This window comes from Cherax quadricarinatus, chromosome 29 (genome assembly GCF_038502225.1).
Source record: "Cherax quadricarinatus isolate ZL_2023a chromosome 29, ASM3850222v1, whole genome shotgun sequence".
Classification (NCBI taxonomy): domain Eukaryota; kingdom Metazoa; phylum Arthropoda; class Malacostraca; order Decapoda; family Parastacidae; genus Cherax; species Cherax quadricarinatus.
In genome coordinates this window covers 38,278,868-38,299,589 of record NC_091320.1, presented here as the reverse complement: position 1 = coordinate 38,299,589, position 20,722 = coordinate 38,278,868, and the positions used below count along the sequence as shown (strand labels likewise).

The window sequence follows — 20,722 nt, the reverse complement described above, 5'->3', positions numbered from 1 at the left end:
GATAACGGATGAGCCGCTCGTCCAGGCAACCAACACGCTCTAACATTGTGAATCACTACAGTGGTTCAGGCTGCGTAATACTACTGCCCAAAGACCTGGTGGTTTCTGCTTGTCAACATCCCACAGAGACTCATTGCTTCACGTCTACAAGTTTGAAACTGAGAAAAAGAGTTGCCAAACCAGCTCAGGTGACCAGTTGGTAGTTGACTTGCAGGAGCTACCGTTTGTTGTGATAGACATCAGAGGAATGTTTACTCGAGATAGTGGCGTCTTACCTACCCAGTCCATCACTCCAGGGAAACTCTCCTGTATCAATATGTAAGTTACCAGAATTAAATGACTGGCAACTAAGGTGAGGAATTTGGTGAGGGCGAGGCAGCTGGTGAGGGCGAGGCAGGAGGTGGCTTAAGAGCTCCCAGGGAGGAAAATGTGAAGGTCGTGGGAGCTGAGGTAATAAGATTTTTGCAAATGTCAAGTCCTTTTATCTTATGACACATTTACCGTAAATTAGTGATTCTATTGGGGCATTTTGTAATTGTCAAATCATTAGTGTAACTAGACATGCAAAAGTTACGAAATCAGTCTAGACTTTAGACAACTCCTTTGAGTCATTTAGTCAAGAACCATGATATCTAACATGCATATGACGGAAAGATAAATATACAGTTAATGAGAGCGATTAAACATATATAATAAAGTTAACCTGGCAGTAAGTCTTGGGTCGTGACGGACTGGAGAGGTCAGTATCTGGACTACGTCAAACTGGACAACGTGAATTATGTCAATTTAGGTTATGAGATGCTAAAAGAATTTCCAGGCCACGAAGGATAGTTTCTCGACTCCGAAAATAATAGTACAGCAGCATAGTATATCAAATGAATGTAAATATAACACACAGTGCTGATTATAGCATCGCTGTGTGAAGAAGCTTCGTTGACCAGGGACTTGATCAATACCATCAAATGCTCTAGCTCGCATTGTGTGTTTTATTTGCAACTGAAAAAGAAATCAAAGAAATAAAAGGCCTGACACTAGCTCAGTCCAGTCAAACATTTTGAAATCAAGGAAACTAACAATTCTTATTTTTTTCATGGATGGAAGAGTCTGAGAGATGGTTTTCAAAAAGATGAAAGGATGACATACGGTGCTTAAACGCCATGGAAGGGACTGAGGATGGTCCTTACCACTATGAAAGGGACTGAGGATGGTCCTTACCACTATGAAAGGGACTGAGGATGGTCCTTACCACTATGAAAGGGACTGAGGATGGTCCTTACCACTATGAAAGGGTCTAAGGGATGATGCTTATCAAAATGGAAGGGTCAGAGGAAGCTCTGTACTCAAGAATAGCATTTCAAGTGAAAGTGTTGACTTGGTAATGTATTGCAGAGCGGAGAGCTTGCATAATGTTGGAAGAGCATTAAGCCTGACAAAACTGCTATATGGAGCAAGTGATAGTGGTTTTGACTGCCGTGGTTTTGCAGTGGTGGTGACAGCTGTGGTGTGGTAGTAGTGGTAACTGGCGTCTTGAGGCTTCTGTGATGTGTGTAGTAGTAATAATGGAGACTGTTGTCGTCATCATTATTACTCTCTACATTTCTGGCTATGCATGTGGTTCCCAGCTCTTAGTAATAATTGTGATTACGTATAACCAATAGGTTTATCTTGGTCATATCTGATATTTTCACCAGGATGTGTATCACTCCTTTCATTATTCTCTTACTCCCGAGAAAATATATGCTACAATAAGGTGGCTGGAATAATTCGCAACATCCCACAATATAGAAAATGAAATTTAGATGACATTTTGGATCGTTTCGAACCATTGAGAATAGCATTTCTATTGTTATTATTCGTTACAAGTGTTCATACTTCAGTACAGGTTGTAATCGCTTAAAAAAATTCACCAACGTTTTATACAAAATGTTGAACCACACTTATCATTGTTTCCCATTTCCCATCTGTGGAACCTACTATATGTTTCGTCTTCCCAGTGATTTTAATATCCGGTTGTTCCAACAATATTAGTCACTTTTACTCTAAAATATTTTATTTTAACCAAACAAAAAAAAATCGTAAATTTAGTAAAAAAATGGAGATTTCCAAAATGTTACACAACGCCTCAAAAAAATGTGAAAATTTTCATTTAATATATTACGATTTTGCTCAAATATTTTATCCTGACACTTGCTGCTTGTTGAGGCATCTACTACCTGCTTGCAGGTGGTGCGGGTAGCAGTGTAGCCAGGTCTTTGTCGGGATATGACGGAAGTTGTGTGTTGGTAAGTTAGACTGTAGTCAGAGATGTGTGGTTATGTGAGTACATAGCCAGGCCTGAGTGGGACAGTATAATACGAGCTACAGGGTTTGTTACAGTATAACTAGTGGTCCGTGCGTATGTCAGAATAGACAGAGCTGTGTGGGGGTATGTCACTGTAAACAGACCTGTGTGGGTAAGTGATAATTCTGCCCTACAAGGTTTGTGGTTTGGAAACCATACACGCACATACAAGGCTATTAGTGAGCAACACTTTACACCAGCGCCTCTCAGTACCTCTCAGTAATTCTCAGCACTTCTCAGAATCTTTCAGCACAAACTCTCAGCACTTTCCAGTAGCCCCTAGACTCTTCTAGCATCTCTCACGCCTCTCAGCACCTCTCATAAACCTCTCACACTCATCCCAGCACCTTTCACGCACCTCCAAGCATCGCACACACCTCACAGATCTCTCACACCCTCAGCACCTCTCTCATATCCCACCTCTTTTTACACACATCCGATCACCTTTTACGCTTCTCAGCACCTCTCATCAACCTCCCAGCATCTGTCACCAACCTTCCAGTATCTCAATCCTCCCAGCACTTCTCACACACTTCCCAGTATCTCTCACAAACCTCTCAACACCTCTCACATACCGCACTTTACACTGAGTCATCTTTTGTGCACTATATACACCAAAAATAACTAAATGCACAAACTCTCAGCACTTTCCAGTAGCCCCTAGACTCTTCTAGCATCTCTCACGCCTCTCAGCACCTCTCATAAACCTCTCACACTCATCCCAGCACCTTTCACGCACCTCCAAGCATCGCACACACCTCACAGATCTCTCACACCCTCAGCACCTCTCTCATATCCCACCTCTTTTTACACACATCCGATCACCTTTTACGCTTCTCAGCACCTCTCATCAACCTCCCAGCATCTGTCACCAACCTTCCAGTATCTCAAACCTCCCAGCACTTCTCACACACTTCCCAGTATCTCTCACAAACCTCTCAACACCTCTCACATACCGCACTTTACACTGAGTCATCTTTTGTGCACTATATACACCAAAAATAACTAAATGTTTTGTACCGTCTGCTGAGTCTTTTACTTTCGTGGGGAGTGATTTCAGTGAGTATATTTCTTTACAAAATAATTTTCTAGGTGTAAATTATGATACATATTTCTCACTTACGTTCTGGTGAGTATAGTTCGAGGGGTTTAAGACATTCTCAGTAACTGAGATGCTTAACTGAATTTATACTGGTAATGAAGGTTCTTTGTACATTCTTCACATCAGTAATATCGCCTGTCTTAAAAGGAGCTGTTAATATAGAGCAATAATTCAACTTAGAGACAACAAGTGACTTGAAAAGTACCGCCATTGGCTTGGCATTTCTTATTTTTATAGTTGCAGTTATCCAGCTCATTATTTTCCTTGGGGCCGTGACAATAATATAGTTTTACTCTTTGAAAGTAAGATCTACTGACATCTTGAGTTTCATAACAAATTTAATCTCTGTTTATTGATTTGAGTTTTGTTTTAAATAACAAATAACAAAAAAGGCACAATACCGTGACTGGAACGATACACAAATAACCCACATGTAGAAGAGAGTCGTCGTAAGCTCCTCTCTTCTGTGTGCGGGTTATTTGTGTGTGTGTGTGTGTGTGTGTGTGTGTGTGTGTGTGTGTGTGTGTGTGTGTGTGTGTGTGTGTGTGTGTGTGTGTGTGTGTGTGAGAGAGAGAGAGAGAGTTTTGTTTTATTCTGCATTCGACAGCAGAGTGACTGAAATTTGTCCTTGTTAAATATTACATTGTAATACACTGGAAGATTTGGCTTATATCTACTTCGAGGTTCTTCTACTTTCTCAGTGAATGTCTCTATCAGCCTCTATCATACTGTCTACAAAAATTCAGTTTTATTTTAACGTTCTAGCCTTCCAGGATCTCGCCTTTAAAATAAAAAAGTAAATTCACAGCTAACCCAGAAATTGGAGCCGAAAATTAGACTTTCGGTCCATTGTAAACCACTATCAGGTCAAACCATACCACGGGCGGGGATAGAACCCGCGATCAGAGAGTCAAAATTCCAGACCGATCGCGGGTTCTATCCCCGCCCGTGGTATGGTTTGCAATCGTGTCATTACGATTTCGTGCCCTTCAAGGAAGGTTCCTTGATGTTGGTGAGGGGCTCTTGATTTAGGGAATTGGATCTGTGCTCCAGTTCCCCGAATTAAGCCTGAATGCCTTCCACATCCCCCCCCCAGGCGCTGTATAATCCTCCGGGTTTAGCGCTTCCCCCTTGATTATAATAATAATAATACGATTTCGTGAGTCACTAATCAGATTCATTTGCTACTAGATTGTGGACCGGGCTGGGCCAAGACATAGTCTCTATTCCTCTTCATTTTATGGGTTAATTTTGAACTGTTGCAGCTAAATAACAGTAAAACAGCAGATGAGCAGTGTAATCGTGGGTTCCTTTTTAGTGAAGAAGCGAAGAATGGCCTTTTGCTAGAGGCTCCATTCATCACCTCAGGCACAGCTGAGTGAAGGGTATAGACACTCTGTGTCTGTCTCTCACACACACTCACTCAATATGTTCTCGCCAAGGACGCCTGTGCTGTGATAGTGATTTATGAAAGGTAAAGTTATGTGAAGTGATACGCCTCGCTCAGTGTTGTCTACCTTACTGTTTGCTCTTCAAACATCTCTTCAGTTTGTTTAACACGATTTTTTTTACGTAAAAATGTACATTCATTTGTGAATACAGTTTTATCTACAATAATAATTATCAATATTATTATTATCAATATTGTTACTATCATTATTATTTTATGTATCTGGGTATGTTTCAGTGTTTATCTTTGCTAATGTGTGTTTGTTTCCTGACTGCGTCTCTGGTATGTCAACACAAGGTCACACAACTTGTGGAGTCTGAATGAGAAAGTATTATAATGATGACATGTTGGTAAATATAATAAAATAAACGTGAAAATCTGATGTTATTTTATCCATTTTTCAAAGCGCTTGTCTGTGCGTACATGCTTTGTGTGTACTCACCTATTTGTACTCGACTATTTGTGGTTGCAGGGGTCGATTCATAGCTCCTGACCCCGCCTCTTCACTGACTGCTACTAGGTCCTCTCTCTCCCTGCTCCATGAGCTTTATCAAACCGTCTGTGTGTGTGTGTGTGTGTGTGTGTGTGTGTGTGTGTGTGTGTGTGTGTGTGTGTGTGTGTGTGCGTGCGTGCGTGCATTTTATCACTAATTGATCTCACTCTAATTAGTATAAGACTTCAGAAGTTTCATCACAGTCCATATGCAAAAAAAAAAAAAAAAGCTTTACTTACGTGTTATTGTCTGGTAGTAATGCCATGATTAATATTAATATTAAATACTAAATTCAGCTAAACTTCATTTACATTCGGTATAAAATATGCAGACTTTGTTGGAGCTTGATCATCATGCACCATTATTCTCACTATCTGGATATCAAGCATTCCCTTTTGAAATCATAGACATTTAACGCATTTACTCTTCTACCAAAAAGGACTACCGGTGTTGTCTTGACCTACACCGCTGCCTCGACACATCAGATGAAAGAAAATTTAATAAAAATGTGCTATGTGCCGATTCATTCTATGAAATATCCGATTACTGTGCTCATTGTGCACCTTCTGAGAGTCATAACAAACACTCACTGAAGCCTCACACATCATTTTTTGGCTAACTCCCTGCGTCACTCAACAATGGTGGCAAGGCAAAACACCCGGAAAGCAGTGAAGGTGGGCTGGCAGCCTTGGGTCAACAATGGTCCGAAGAACATTTTTTAAGCTAACAAATGTGATATTGACTCTTAGGTCTTCCTTTGTCATGGTGACTCTTGAAAATCTTGATGTTCGTGAAGCTGAAGAGGTGAAAGAAGTGTCCATGAATTATGAAGCCGGTGATGAAGACCTGGAAGAGGACGCAAACTGTGGAGGAAGACGTGGAGGAGCGGAAGGGTAATAGAAGACAGAGAGGAGGATTAGGCAGGTGTGGAGGAAGAAGACACTGACTGCAGAGGTGTCTTCATTGTACAACGTCCACCACAAAGTGCCTCTATCAAGTGCTATGTGCTCCGCCACTTTAATGAAAGATATTGGAGAAAGACAAAGAGGAGGAACGTGTTGGAAAAAGAAGACATGGAGAAAGATGCTGGTGAGAGGGAAGACATGGAGGGGCAATACGCATTCATGAAAGAAAATATGGAGGCAGAGGCAAGTGGTCACGGAAGACAAGTAGGAGGAGGAGGAGGAGGAAGGTAGTGGAGGACGACACGGAGGAAGAACGTAGTGGAAGACAAGGAGGAAAAACATGTGGCGTGACTTGATAAATATTACACATTAATTTCACTCCCTATAAGTTTAAGCTAGTCTGTTATAGATGAAAATGAGTGGAGGTAATGAGAAAATTAATATAAATTATAAAAATATTGATGAGATTTTTTCTACCAGTATTTGCCAGGCAATGAATACATGGAATGAATCTCACTCTCAGTCGTTCAAGCTAATGAATTTTTATCAAGAAAATGAAAAAGATCTTCGAAGACGCACGATAACTAACGATTTATATCAAGTTTTTAATATATCATGAGGTGGATGACAACACTTGAGAATAAGGTTGATGGTAGATGAGATAAATGAAGTTTTAAAGGAGATGATGATGAAGCTGGAGATTAAAACATACGTAGCTAAGAGGAAGATGGTGGCACGAGTTCCCTCCTAAAATATGACTGGATTGTGTTGAGACAAGACTTGCATTTTAATTCTCAATGTTGGCCAACGGGGTTTTGCCGACCCGGTGCAGGAAGACACTACTAGTGAGCTCGAACAATATTTTACTGCTTGTTTGTCCGTACAGAGTCCAGATGTTCTCTTATTGATTTTTCTGTGATAAACCGCATCGTTTCCAGGCATTTTGCTATATATATATATATATATATATATATATATATATATAAATGAATGTTTTTATTTTTTTTATTATAATACGAAATAATGGTGAACATGTACAATACACGCACAGAGAAATCACACTGTATGCTATCAGGTAATAAGGCTTTTTAAGATATTTTTTTCATATATGATGACATTTTACTGATAGATCTGTTATTGCCTTCAATTTGAAACATGACAAGTTCTTCTAAGCAGAGTCTAACAGACGGCTGTGGTTACTTGTAACCTGTAGGTGAAAGGCCGTCAAACAGGAGGTTTGGTCTACTGAGACGATGATCCCAGTAAATATCTGCGGGTAAATAACAGGTTACTGAGGACAGATATGTTAACACGCATTCATCTGCATCTTATTAGCTATGATGCACGAACAGTGGATATAATATCACTTAAAGTGTCTGGGAGAGTGAAGAATGTAATCCATCACGCGCAGGGGTTACACGACTTGGGTAAAAAAAATGGGAAGTGAATACTCACGTACCTACAGTTTGGTAACCAGGAACTATGGGACGGACGGACGCACGTAGGTAACCACCCCATCATGGTGTGAGAATGCACCGCGGAAGTGGTTAACAATGCTTACTTTTTTTTAGGGCACTCCTTCGAGCAAGCGGTTTCTAGTTTATACCTCTGTTTTGGGGGCTTTGAAAGGGCGAGGATTTCTCCTCAATTGGCTTGAAAATTTCGGGGCTGTTTGACCCCGACGGGTTTAGCACTTTTACATTAATAAAATAATTTAATGGATATTGTGGAGAGCTTAGATCCGTGCTGGGAAGGAAGAAAACAATATGGTAATGAATGTTTGTATCGAGATTTATTTACTTCTGGAGTAGCATATATCATTTTTATTTAATGAAATCTATTCTTTATTATTTTTATTTGTTAATTAAGCCTAATTGCTCAATAATATTTGTACTTAATAAAGTTCACTTACTGGATAGTGAAATTCGTTTTTAATGTAATGAAGCATAGACAAAAAGATAAGGTCGGACGGTGTCCAGGTGGCTGGTTGAACCAAGACTCTGGTACATTGCTGGTTGTACCAAGAGTGGTACATTGTTGGTTGTACCAAGACTGGCACATTGTTGTAAACCACACAACAACCAAATTCTGTAAATTCAACATTGTAATCTTTATAGAGAATAAACTTTGAATTGAATTGAATTAAAGTTGGGTACATTGAACCAAATCTCTGTTGGTAGCCCAAGAAAACCGACTCGATGCCAGTAATTTCCTCTAGTGATATTACGTTAATATATCAAGGGTAATGATGCCTGTGTATGATTTGAGACCCTTGGGAACCAATGAAGCTTCAAAGGTTGTGTGTTTTACCAAAGTTTTATTATTGTGATAGTCTACGTACGCATCTGTGAGGTTAATCAGAGGAACCAGTTAATACACAGATCATGCTAACATATCTTACATTATTCACTAGAGTTATGCTAGAAGTTAATGCTAAATATTATCATGTGATAAACATAGCACAACTGGTGATTCGTAGCAGAGGAGACAAGTGGTCGCTGGGTTGATACCTTCAGCGTGTAAAAACTCAACAATAATTTACACATCATTTCCGCAGTCTGTCTAATGTCCCTTTGGTGTTCTGTTGACGTATTTTGTGTTACATAATAGTCCATAAGGCCACTGCCAACACGTCAATTATTTCCTGGTTTATTAATAGTAAAGCTTCCTAGTTGCTTGTTCCTTTTCTGTTTTTATTCTTTTCAAGCTTTTATATATTTTTCCGCCCTTCAGGGACGCTTTTTATCTAGTTCATTTTACCAGAATTAACCTGGTCGAAATTTCTGTTTGTGTGTGTGTGGGGAGGAAAGGTTGTGAAGGGTTGTGGTGAGAAGGAGAGACAGGGTCAGAAACAAGCCTTGTGGGCTGATGTGCTACTCCAAAGGAATATTTATGTCATGATTTCTGGATAGTGAAGAGAGTTAGAAGACGGTAAGATTCCACAATCTTGTGATTTGTTTTCGAGATGACACGATGACAATGTGACTGCAGGATTTACATTTATTACATTAGCTGGATTAATTTACTCTAGCTGATACTGCTTCTTGTCCGTCATAATGTGAGTTTTGTACACACCTGTCAATTCGAATATTTTTTAATATGACTGATAGCTCACTGTACCTATGAATCTTTTTCTTCACCTCTTATTACGAAGATAGGTTTATATATGTTTATGTATGTCGTGCCGAATATGTAAAACTGGTCAATTAGCAAGAACTCATTTAAAATTAAGTCCTTTCTAAAATTTTCTCTTATACGTTTAAAGATATATTTTTTTCATTAATGTTAATGTAAAAATTTATAATTTTGCTCCAAAAGAATCTTAGAAAACTTACCTAACCTTATTATAACAAGAATAACTTATTTTAGCCTAACCCAACTAAATATATTTTATATTTTTATTTACAGTAATTTAATACTAAACAAACACAGTGAAATAAAAAAATTTTTTCGTTAGGTTCAGAATGATTTGGGCGAAATTATTGCATACACAAATTTTCGCTTGTCCTATATGGCAAGATGAGAGTTGCTATTTAAGCCAAGATCGCAAGTTCTGCCTATTCGGGAATATATATATATATATATATATATATATATATATATATATATATATATATATATATATATATATATATATATATATATAATCTGGGAATCGTGATAGAAGTGTCAAAATTTGCTAAGTTTCCCTAATTAGTATATTTTACTTGTTAGTGAGACTTCATTATCTGTACATACATGCATCTTTATTTTGCAACTGATGCTCCTTGAGTTGCATTGTCAAGTGATTGGCTGTCAATTTAGCCCAGCAGAAAATTACAGGAAGCACGTAATATTTGAGAAATGTATTTTTTTTCGTCTAAATAGATATTAAGCTTTTGTAATGCCCGTATTTTTCCATGAAAAATATAAGAATCAAAGACAAAATAACAGTTGTTTGATTCTGCTAGAAGGACATTCACTCTTAGTGACTAACTGAGCACAGCTCAGACCTCTACAACTGTCCTCAAAGATTTAAGTTATACCTTGAATTAAGGAAACATTCTGGACTTCACCTTACGAAAGCAGACAAAGTAAATGCGATAGTAATTATGAACAAGGTAGATTATAGTGGAAAAACTAACATGATATTAGAAGACAGAGGAAATGACGTGCCCGTTGATTTTCCCCGGTTCTCCACTTTATGCTCCAGGTTCCCCGCTTTTCCACTTTATGCTCCAGGTTTCCCGCTTCTACACTTTATGCTCCAGGTACCCCGCTTCCCCACTTTATGCTCCAGGTTCCCCGCTTCCCCACTTTATGCTCCAGGTTCCCCGCTTCCCCCACTTTATGCTCCAGGTTCCCCGCTTCCCCCACTTTATGCTCCAGGTTCTCTTGTTATCATAGCTCCCTATTATATTGGAAATATGTTTAATGTCTCCTTTGGTTCAGTAAAACACCTCTTGAAATGGCAGCTATAACAGTTACAGATGGTTCGCCTTAGGCAATTGCTTGTTTTGTTGTAGATGTTTGGTATATTGTAACCCTATGGTAAATTAAGGAGACTTGTGGATAATAGTAAGTTAAATTATTATTATTATCAAGGGGAAGCGCTAAACCCGGAGGATTATACAGCGCCTAGGAAGAGATGTGGAAGGTATTCAGGCTTAATTCAGGGAACTGGAGCACAAATCCAATTCCCTAAATCAAGAGCCCCTCACCAACATCAAGGAACCTTCCTTGAGGGGAATAATAAGTTAAAACCCCATTATTCTTAATTACTAGACATGACCAAAATAAAAAGAGTCACAAGACAAACCATGGATCGTGTTTGAAGCATGATGGAGTGACCAGATGGTCCCTTTACTGTCTTCATCTCCATTATAATTTGCTCAGGAATGCTATTCACACATTTTTTTTTTGTTCTAGGTATTTTAACCTTTGAAACGCCTTTTTTATTACATATTTAGAATTTCTTTTTCATACTGATAAGGTAAATATATTTTTATGTAGAAGTTAAAAGTCCGTATTGATTTTAAAGAGACACTTATACTAGAAGCAGTGAAGCTTACAAGAATGAAAGAAGCACGTACAGGAGGTTGCCCTACTGAATTGCTTGAGAGGAGATCGTTTCTCGTGTTCTTCGCTCTAGAGAGTATCACGAAGGCTTCAGTGACCCTGGCCTGGCTCTATCACTGCCGTGCCTTAGATGTTTACACTTCTGATGCGGCTAGATAAAAATTCTTAACATGAACACACAGTCCTTATAGGGTTCACATGGCATGATGCTGTTTGGTCGATAAATTACATGAATGTTTCCTAGTAAGAAGGTAAATGATTGCCCACAACCTGTAGCAAATGGAAACGAATGCATTCACTTTCGATGTTTCGACATAAAGAACCGGAACGTCTTCACTGGAGGTGTCCTAAGTAAATGTATTCGCGTCCGTTTTCCATGAATATTAAAAAAAATCAGGCTACGTCTCCCGTAGAATACTAAAGATGTGAAAAAAAAAACCCATGGAGAGTGATATGATGAATGCGCTACGTAATTTACAGTGACAGGCGGGAAAAAATTTTTTCTGTGCAAACTCACAGGAAACAAACGATAACGTTCAGAATGTAAGTTGCTGGTGTACTGCTGAGAGAGACAACGATGTTGACCTTGATGCTGAACTTTAGAAACATCATGCAAATATCATGCGAATACTTTGTACCTATATTATATATATATATATATATATATATATATATATATATATATATATATATATATATATATATATATTATATATATCACTTTAATTAAATGACAGTATCAGTATTTATGACACTTTAATCTAATTAAATGACATAGAACTCAAAGATCAGGTGGAGATCGAACCCAAGGCAGGCGAGTCCTAAAATTCACTGGGAGTCTGAGGACTCACTTGCCATGGGTTCGATCCCCAGCCGTTCTATTATTTGTTTGAAATCGTGTTATTAGGGTTTCGCGAGTCATAACCAGCATGAAATTTTGACAGTTAATTGAAATACTTCAGGGTTTTATCCAGCTTAAAATAACCATAAGCATTTGTCTTCCTGCAGGAGGCGGCGGCACCGGTGGTGCAGGAGGTTCATGCAGCAACCAAGATTTCCTGACCAACTTGCTGGTGTATCAGTACCTGTCAGGCAGCATCCCTGGAGGCCAGGCAGGCGCACATCCTCAGCTTGCTGCACTACTCGGCTCTCAGGTCAGTAGTTTCCTCTGACAGTGCAGGTTAGCAACGAGTGGATATGGAAGTAGATTCAGATGTATTCAATTAGGTCATCTTTATTGAAGACGTTTCGGTCCTGGGAATTTGATTATTTCCATTATGTGAAGTGATATATAAAACTGAGTTTTTATTTTAATGTTTTAACACAAATTAATGGAGAACAGGTGCAATAATGCACAAATAAATCAATATGCATTCAGGTAATAAGGCTTCTTAATGCAATTTCTTCATTTATGATGATATTTACTGATAGATCTCTAATTACCTTTTATAAGAAACATGACAAGTTTTTCTGAGCAGAGTCTAATTAACCAGACTGTGCTTACTTGTGATCCGTAGATGAGAGGCTGTCAAACAGGAGACCTGGTCTACTGAGACGATCCCAGTAAACATCTAGTGGTAAATAACAGGTTACTAAGGACAGATATGTTAGCGTTCCTTAGGTTACACGGTGATAATAGCCCTTATATATGGGTGTGAAGCGGTGGCTTTAAATGTTAAAGAGGAGGCTGGAGGCAGTTGAGATGCCACTGATGACAGCAATGTGTAGTGTGAATATTATGGAAAAAGAAATCGAAGCATAGATCTTAGAAAATTATGTGGAGTTACAAAAGGCGTTATTCCTAGGGCTGAAAAGGGGCTGTTGAGGTGGTTCTGACATTTATAGGGGACTGAAAAAGACGCCATGATGAAAAAAAAGTGAAGAAATCATAGGTGGAAGGAAAATGTAGGGGATCATGCCTGGAAGGGTTTGAGAGACGTGAGGTAAAGGAAATTTAGTTTCCAGGGATTCAGCATCCAGCAGGTGTGTGTGTGTGTGTGTGTGTGTATGTATGTGTGTGTTTGTGTGTTAGATCAGGGTAAGTGAAGACAAGTAGTTTTAAATATTTAACCTGCTACTGGAACTTGTGCAAGGTAACATTTATGAAAGAATTCAAGGAAACCAGTCAGCCGGACTTGACTTCAAGAGATAGGAAGTACAGTACCTAAACTCTGACGAAGATGTGCGGATGTTACTGGTCGGAGGGTTATTATTTAAAGTGGGATGTCTTTCCACTTCATGTTCGCCGTATGACCCTAGTAGGTTTAGCGCTTCTTTTCTGATTATAATAATAATGCTGACTTCATGTAAGACAGATAATAATTGAATGGTTTTGCAATTTGTTTTCGGTCACCCAACCTTTGTGGAACGATTGATATGATTTTTTAAAACTGAAGACTTACTCAGCCCTGTAACAACTTCAGACAGTATTACCAAGGCTGGCTCCTCCTCAGGAAAATTAATGAATAGAAAAAGAATAATTCACAAAGATAAACACTTTATTATTTAGTAATGCAAAGATAAAACATTGAAAAAATGAATGTGTATCCTATTTGACAGAAAAATGAAATAAAAATATGACATTTGAATTCAACGCTAATATGTACAGTTATACTGGGGTGTCTGGTGGAGGTTGACACTGTCTTGTAGAAATTGTAGCCGTTACTGATGATGGGGGGGGGGGGTCCACAGGTGTTGGTGGCAACCCAATGACTAGTTCTTCACAGAGTCTATAGCCTTGAATAGTCAGTCCAGATGACAGGAACGCAGGTTCTTTACTACTACAAAGATGAGGGGTAGTGTCCTGTACAATTAATCAGGTAGGTAGATTATAAGGTGACGTCCCAAGACCGTTTTCAGTCCGTCTCTTTCAACACTTCTCGTTGGTTGGCAGGTGACCCGATCTGTCATTCCAAGCTGGAAAGAGAGACAGGTTACCCACTGCTTAAGAAATCACTCTCCATGATAAGTGCAAGATACTTAAAAAAGGTGGTGATTATCGAAAAGTCTCACGTGGAGCTTAAAACTGAAAGGACAAAGTTCATTATTGGTCAAAAGTGAAGCTTTCAACCAATATCCACTAGAATAGGAGCAGAGGCTTTTGCTTACAGTTGTGCTGGGAGCTGTGAGTCGAGTGATTACTGTTTGGCCGGAGCCCCACACGTCACCTTTCGGGGTGGGGAGAAAGGGGGGGAGGGGATAGCGGGAGCTAGACTGACCGGCAATCAAACTATCGTTACCATATACTTGCTCGCTACTCCTATCTGTTGAACTTTTCCCTCACAAAAACCTACTTTTCTTAATAGTTAAAACAAACCAAATAATATATTATTTCGCAGATTTTTTTCCACAACAATGATATGAGACTTATTATTAACTATGTTAATTTACTTATTTACGGATGTCCTTAACTCTGCAGGGTCCAGCAACGACGACGGTGACTCGGGTGTCGAAGACCGTGACAACTCTGAGTGTAGACGTCCCTCCCACCACACAGTTCACCACCTCCACTACCTCCTACGTCACCACCATCACCTCCGTCGAGTCCAAAGTGATCCCCGTTATTTTCCGCGGCTCCAAGATCACCACCACCATCACTGAGACTAACGAGGAGGTGAGGTCGCAACTGCTTGACCTTGCCAACGACTCTGAGTGACCCCTTCTGACCCTGCACTGTTACTTCTCGTCCTGGCTACCTTTGACAATCACCGAAGGATCCAGCAAGTTACCACGTAGCTTCCTCAGAGGAATCTCGACTTCGGAGTTTCTGTGACATTGAGAAACACTGCATCATGACAACCCGACATTTTTCACTAATTGACACGTCATATATTAATAACTAATCGAAGCAGATTGAGGCAACACTAAACCTTCATCAAGGTGCTCGAGTATACTGAGGTCCTGACCAGGGAGTGTGAGCAAACATCTGGGTCAGATCAGCTGTTTCTTCACTCTTCATGTTCTTTGGTACACAGGTGTGCACATGTACTGCTACACCTGCAGAACCTGGCACATATCCAGCCATATGTACACATTCGCTGACAGTGACAGGTGTATCTGTTAGGACATTCTTACTTTTTAGTGTTTCACTTCCCCTCAAGGAAGGTTCCTTGATGTTGGTGAAGGGCTCTTGATTTAGGGAATTGGATCTGTGCTCCAGTTCCCCGAATTAAGCCTGAATGCCTTCCACATCCCTCCCCCCCCCAGGCGCTGTATAATCCTCCGGGTTTAGCGCTTCCCCCTTGATTATAATAATAATAATAGTGTTTCACTTCAGCCAAATATTCGTCAGTGGTTTAGCGTACCACCAAGAATATTCACTATTGTCATCATTCACATGTGAACAGTGCAACAGTGAGACATCTGCTGACTCCAGAGGAGTATTTTGATGGTGTGTTCAAATGCAACTAAAGACTCCTTCAGATGCCCTCTCAGGAAGGCACTTAGTGTGACGGATAAACGAGAGTAAATATGTTGAAAGAGGAATAGGTAGAGTGAATGTGTGAAGACTGAGAAGTGACGAGAACGATACTAATTAAAGAAAAGTGGAATGTAGACTGAAGGGATGTGATGATGAGATTTTAGTTGAAAATCCCAAAACCATCAGATTTAGAAGAGTAGGATGGAAATGGAAAGATCAATAACAAAAAAAGGCACAATACCGTGACTGGAACGATACACAAATAACCCGCACATAAAAGAGAGAAGCTTACGACGACGTTTCGGTCCAAGTCGGACCGAAACGTCGTCGTAAGCTTCTCTTTTATGTGCGGGTTATTTGTGTATGGAAAGATCAGGAAGGGAATAAGGGAGAGGGAAAATGGTGTGAGAAAAATTAAAAATGGTGGAATAATGCAGGAGAGAGGAGAGAGCTTAAGTCTAGGGAAACATAATGTTAAGAGGGTCAAACCAAGGTGAACCAAGTGACATCTCACATCTCTATCCCTGCACCACGGTAGCAGGCAAATATTTATACGAGAATATTTACTTTAACCATAAATCGTGATAGGACCCACTGTTGCCAGAAGTCACATTTTGATTAGTATCCAGCCACATTCTAAAGACAGAAGTGAAGATTATATTTCCCTCACGTCTGTCATTGCAAACCTGAGAGTTAGCACATCCCTAAACATAACAAACTGTGTAAACATTGTAGATTAGGGTAGATATGACCCTGTGGGAGCCGAGCAGACGAAACTCCTTGCTTACATAATGTATTAAGATCAAAAAGTGTGACATCTCTGTTCGCATAAGTTGTTTGTGGATGTGTGGAGGTGCAAGGTGTGGGTATGTAATGTTACAGGATATATTTTGATACAAGGTATAGTATATGCAGTAAGATATTTTAATTGGAGGAGAGAAGCATGATGTGGAACAAAGAGGTAGGGTGCAGCAAAGAAAAAAAAATGGCTGAGAAAGATAATACTGGTTAAGTGTGTTGTGGGCAGGAAGGACTTCTGCCTCTGCGAACCTAGCGGACCTGTAAGATCCTGGTGTTGACCTGGTACTGGCGGCCGCTGACCTGTAAGGTCGACTCCACGCACTTGTGGGATAAGTAACATTTATCCTTGTCGTAATTTTTCATTTAGTTTCTCTTGAACTCACTGACTGTAGCTCCTCTTCAACTTTCTTCAATATTCAGAGATTTTTGGTATCTTTTCAGTGAGTTTATAGCTATCTGGAAAAAGCAATTAAGCTTATTTGCATAAAATTCTTCTAGTTAATGCATGAATCTAGTATAAACGATAATGGGTTAGATAATATTTGCTTCTTCATCAAGAAGATATACATTTTTTGACCTGTTCTATTCTACTCTGACCTGCCTTTGAAATTACGTTACATCTGACCTCACTTCCGACTAATTTTTAACTTCTACCCTGTCATTAATTTTCTATGTATCCTGACATGCCAAGGAGGGAGTAAGTCAAAGATAATAACACTGTTTCTCTCTTGTACGAAGTTTCTGTGTCTCCTTCTCTGGGTATGACAACTGATCTGCTTTTCATGTTTAATGTTTAAAACTCAAGAAGAAAAGCGGCGCCTTTAAAGTGATAGTAATATAAATATTACCCCGAATCTTTTCTTTAAACTGTCACTTTTGTTGCTGTCTTCCTCTTGTCTACCACTGTGATAGCATTAGTTTTTCCTTATCAACCACTTTGTTACTCTGACTTTTATCTTAATATACCGCTTAGTTACCCCAAGTCTTTTTCAATTAAAATTATATAGAATACTTACAAGAATAATAGTCATAATTATAACAAGCACAAAACCTCCAGCGACATACATCACTGAGATGGGCTGTAGGTTATTTGTTATGAATGAAAGAAGTAATGAAGGGATGGACTAAATGTTTCAACCTTTAACTGAGGTCCTCTTTATCAGAAATGTACCGTCATTTGCTGGTGAGGCACTTATTGAGAGGTCGACATACAGTCTCATTTTATTTTGCTTTGACTATTGTTCATTACATTACCAATATATATATATATATATATATATATATATATATATATATATATATATATATATATATATATATATATATATATATATATATATATATATATATATATATATATATGTATATATATATATATATATATATATATATATATATATATATATATATATATATATATATATATATATATAGTGTGTGTATAATAACCACTAAATAATTGTTTGTTGCAGGTGATCACAGCAACGGAGTACTTCACAGAGTCATCGGTGTTGCAGCCGTCCATTGTGCAGACACTACCAGTGCACATAACGCTGACAGAGACCAAGACACGAGGACTGAACGGTCACTACACTGTGTTCGACGTGACGGTCGGTGCTACATCCGTCGGCCACGAACCCATTACTACCGCCACTGTTGATCTGGATTCCCCTGGCTTAGATCTGGCCAACCTGGACCTATCGCAGTTAGATCTGACAAGTATTGCTGCAAGTTTGCAAAATTCTGATGGTGAAAATAGCCAAATGTTATCGGTACTCTCCTCGCTCCTTCAGAATTATGATGAGCAGGCATCGGATGACCCCTTTGCTCCATTCTCCTCTACCTCCAGCGGTTCCAGCAACAATAGCGGTGGTAACAAACAAAGAGAATTCAGAGGACCTCCACCTAGGAACAGAAATTTCGGGGGCACTAGATTCAGTGACAGTCAGGATTATGCGGACTATGAAGAACCAGTAGAGGAGACTCCAAAGTTCAATGTGTTACGTGGATTTACGTTAAGTGACCGAGTGGCCAGCGTGACTTCTGGCTCACCATCGACAGGCAGGGCGGCGACAGACACTCGCTACAGTAAATTCCAGAGGAAGGATAGAGTTGAAAACAACGGAATAAGTACTACAGAGTCAAGTCCTAGAGAAAGCGAGAGATTCTCCGCCTCAACCCGTCGACGCTCCTTCACTAGGACAGATGATCGACGGAGAGCTACCAAGGGCAGCAATGGTCGAGCTCCCAGTACGCGTTTTGTTCCGGCTGTTGAATCTCAGTATTTTGAAGAGGAGACAACTTCTTTTCGTCCTTTTGGCCAAAGACGTGACCGTGAAATATCAACACGCCGCCGTGGAAGCCTGGAAGAGCGTGGATCGTCATCACCTCTTCGTTCTAGGAATATGCCGCGTCCCCGTGTGACTACAAAATCGATAGCACCTATTGGTGGTTCCCGCCAGGAAGACCGATCTAAAACCACACCGCAAACCGCCGAGGCCCCAGAACCTACGCCTGCATCAGGTCTGAGTACTGTGTTAACAATGTACATTAGCGGATCAGAACCTGGGGAATTCCATACAAGAGTTAAGACAATCTATCTTAGGTCCCTCGGCTCTTCTAGAAAGAGAAGAGAGGTAGATGAACACTCTGTGACCAAAGTTTCCTCATCTACCACCTCCACTGTCACATCTGACACCACCATGATTCCTGAGATCCCTTCAGCAGCAGATCCGCAAAAGATTGTTCAGCTCCTGAAGACTTTAAATCCTAAGAAGGTGCGAGATATGCTTCACTCTTTGCAGAAATGGATTGATTTTTACAGTCAAGAAGTACTGGATGAGACTGACAACAGAATATTACCCGAGCTCACCTCTTCCCTCAGTATAGAGAGCTCAGATGTTGAAAGCAGTGCCACCACTGTCTTACCACGGCCTCCGTCAGTCATCACAGGGGCTCCACGAGCAACAGATTTATGCCCCGCTCCACCTACATTTACGACAACAGTGTACCGCACTGTAATGGTCACTTCGGGAGTAGATTTAGGTGTTTCCACAGTATAATGTTTAGAAAATTCTTCCCCCACTCCCTCCCTGGCAGGAACGGTGCCCCTCTCTGCGTGGAGCTGCCGCAGTGGGCGACTGCCGCCTGACAGGCAGGCAGCACCTCAGTAGCCTTGTGGTATTTATGAGTGATTGACTAAGCTGTACATAACTGCCTGTGTGTTCTTAGGCTGTATATATTTGTATTAAAGTTGTATGTATGCGTATGTGAGGGACCCACCCAGCTCAAATAATCCAAATGCCTCAAGGACGTCGAGGACCATGTGGGAGTGCTTTGGAGACCTGCAGATCTCTTGTGGCAATAATGTTGATGTCTCAAGCGAGATCCACTCCAGTAACTGACGTTAACGCTGAAGATCTGAGAAAATAATTGTGAAATAAAGGAAATATACTGGAAGTTCAGAAAACAAGCGTATAATTAATTTTTAATGAAAAAAGTGCAATTTGTCTGAAAACGATTTAATCCTCTCTAATACAACCTTGCTCCACACAACAACATTCATGAGCTTACATTTGTTTATATATCTTGCAAGTCTTCAAAGCACCCTTCAAGTGTCATTGTATAGAGTGCTTCCGACTAGAAAATTGTTGGAAGATATTTAGCTTATGGTATGTATCATATCATCGTTTGCAGTTACGTGAAATTAATCTACGTATGTTTAATTAATATGTATAATTACTGAAAGAATCGTGTTTTAATCATTGACTATGAAGATAATCAATGGGTGATTTTTGAAAAAGTCAACATTTTCTCTGCACAGAATAAGAATTGAAATATTGAAATATACATTTGGCCAGTCAAAAGTGCAGCAGAGATAATATTTTTTAGAATAACTATATAACCAGCATATGTGAAGGAATAACCTGCCTGTCTTGGAAGGTTTCAATATTCGGACACCACAGTGAGGGGAGCTGCATCAATAGTCCCTGGCAGATGCTGCAGCTCAGATTCATCTGTTATTTGTTAAATACTTACCAATGTATTCTCGACTTTCTTCAGTATTGTACGAGTCTTGTTGATTCTCTAGAGTCTATGATATTTAGTAACATTATATATTTTTGGAGATGTGACGTGAAAATATGTTTACTG

At 39.7% G+C, this 20,722-nt stretch overlaps 1 protein-coding gene across 1 annotated transcript in view; it reads left to right on the top strand.

The window, feature by feature from the left end:
* LOC128690615 (mucin-3A) overlaps positions 1-20,359 on the top strand; it is a 213,290-nt gene extending 192,931 nt beyond the window's left edge. The window contains exons 2-4 of the mRNA XM_053779344.2: positions 12,358-12,503; positions 14,768-14,962; positions 18,043-20,359. Coding sequence (XP_053635319.1) covers positions 12,358-12,503; positions 14,768-14,962; positions 18,043-19,632 — 1,931 coding nt within the window. The 3' untranslated portion in view covers positions 19,633-20,359. The remainder of the gene's footprint in view (positions 1-12,357; positions 12,504-14,767; positions 14,963-18,042) is intronic.
* The last annotated feature ends 363 nt before the right edge of the window (positions 20,360-20,722 follow it).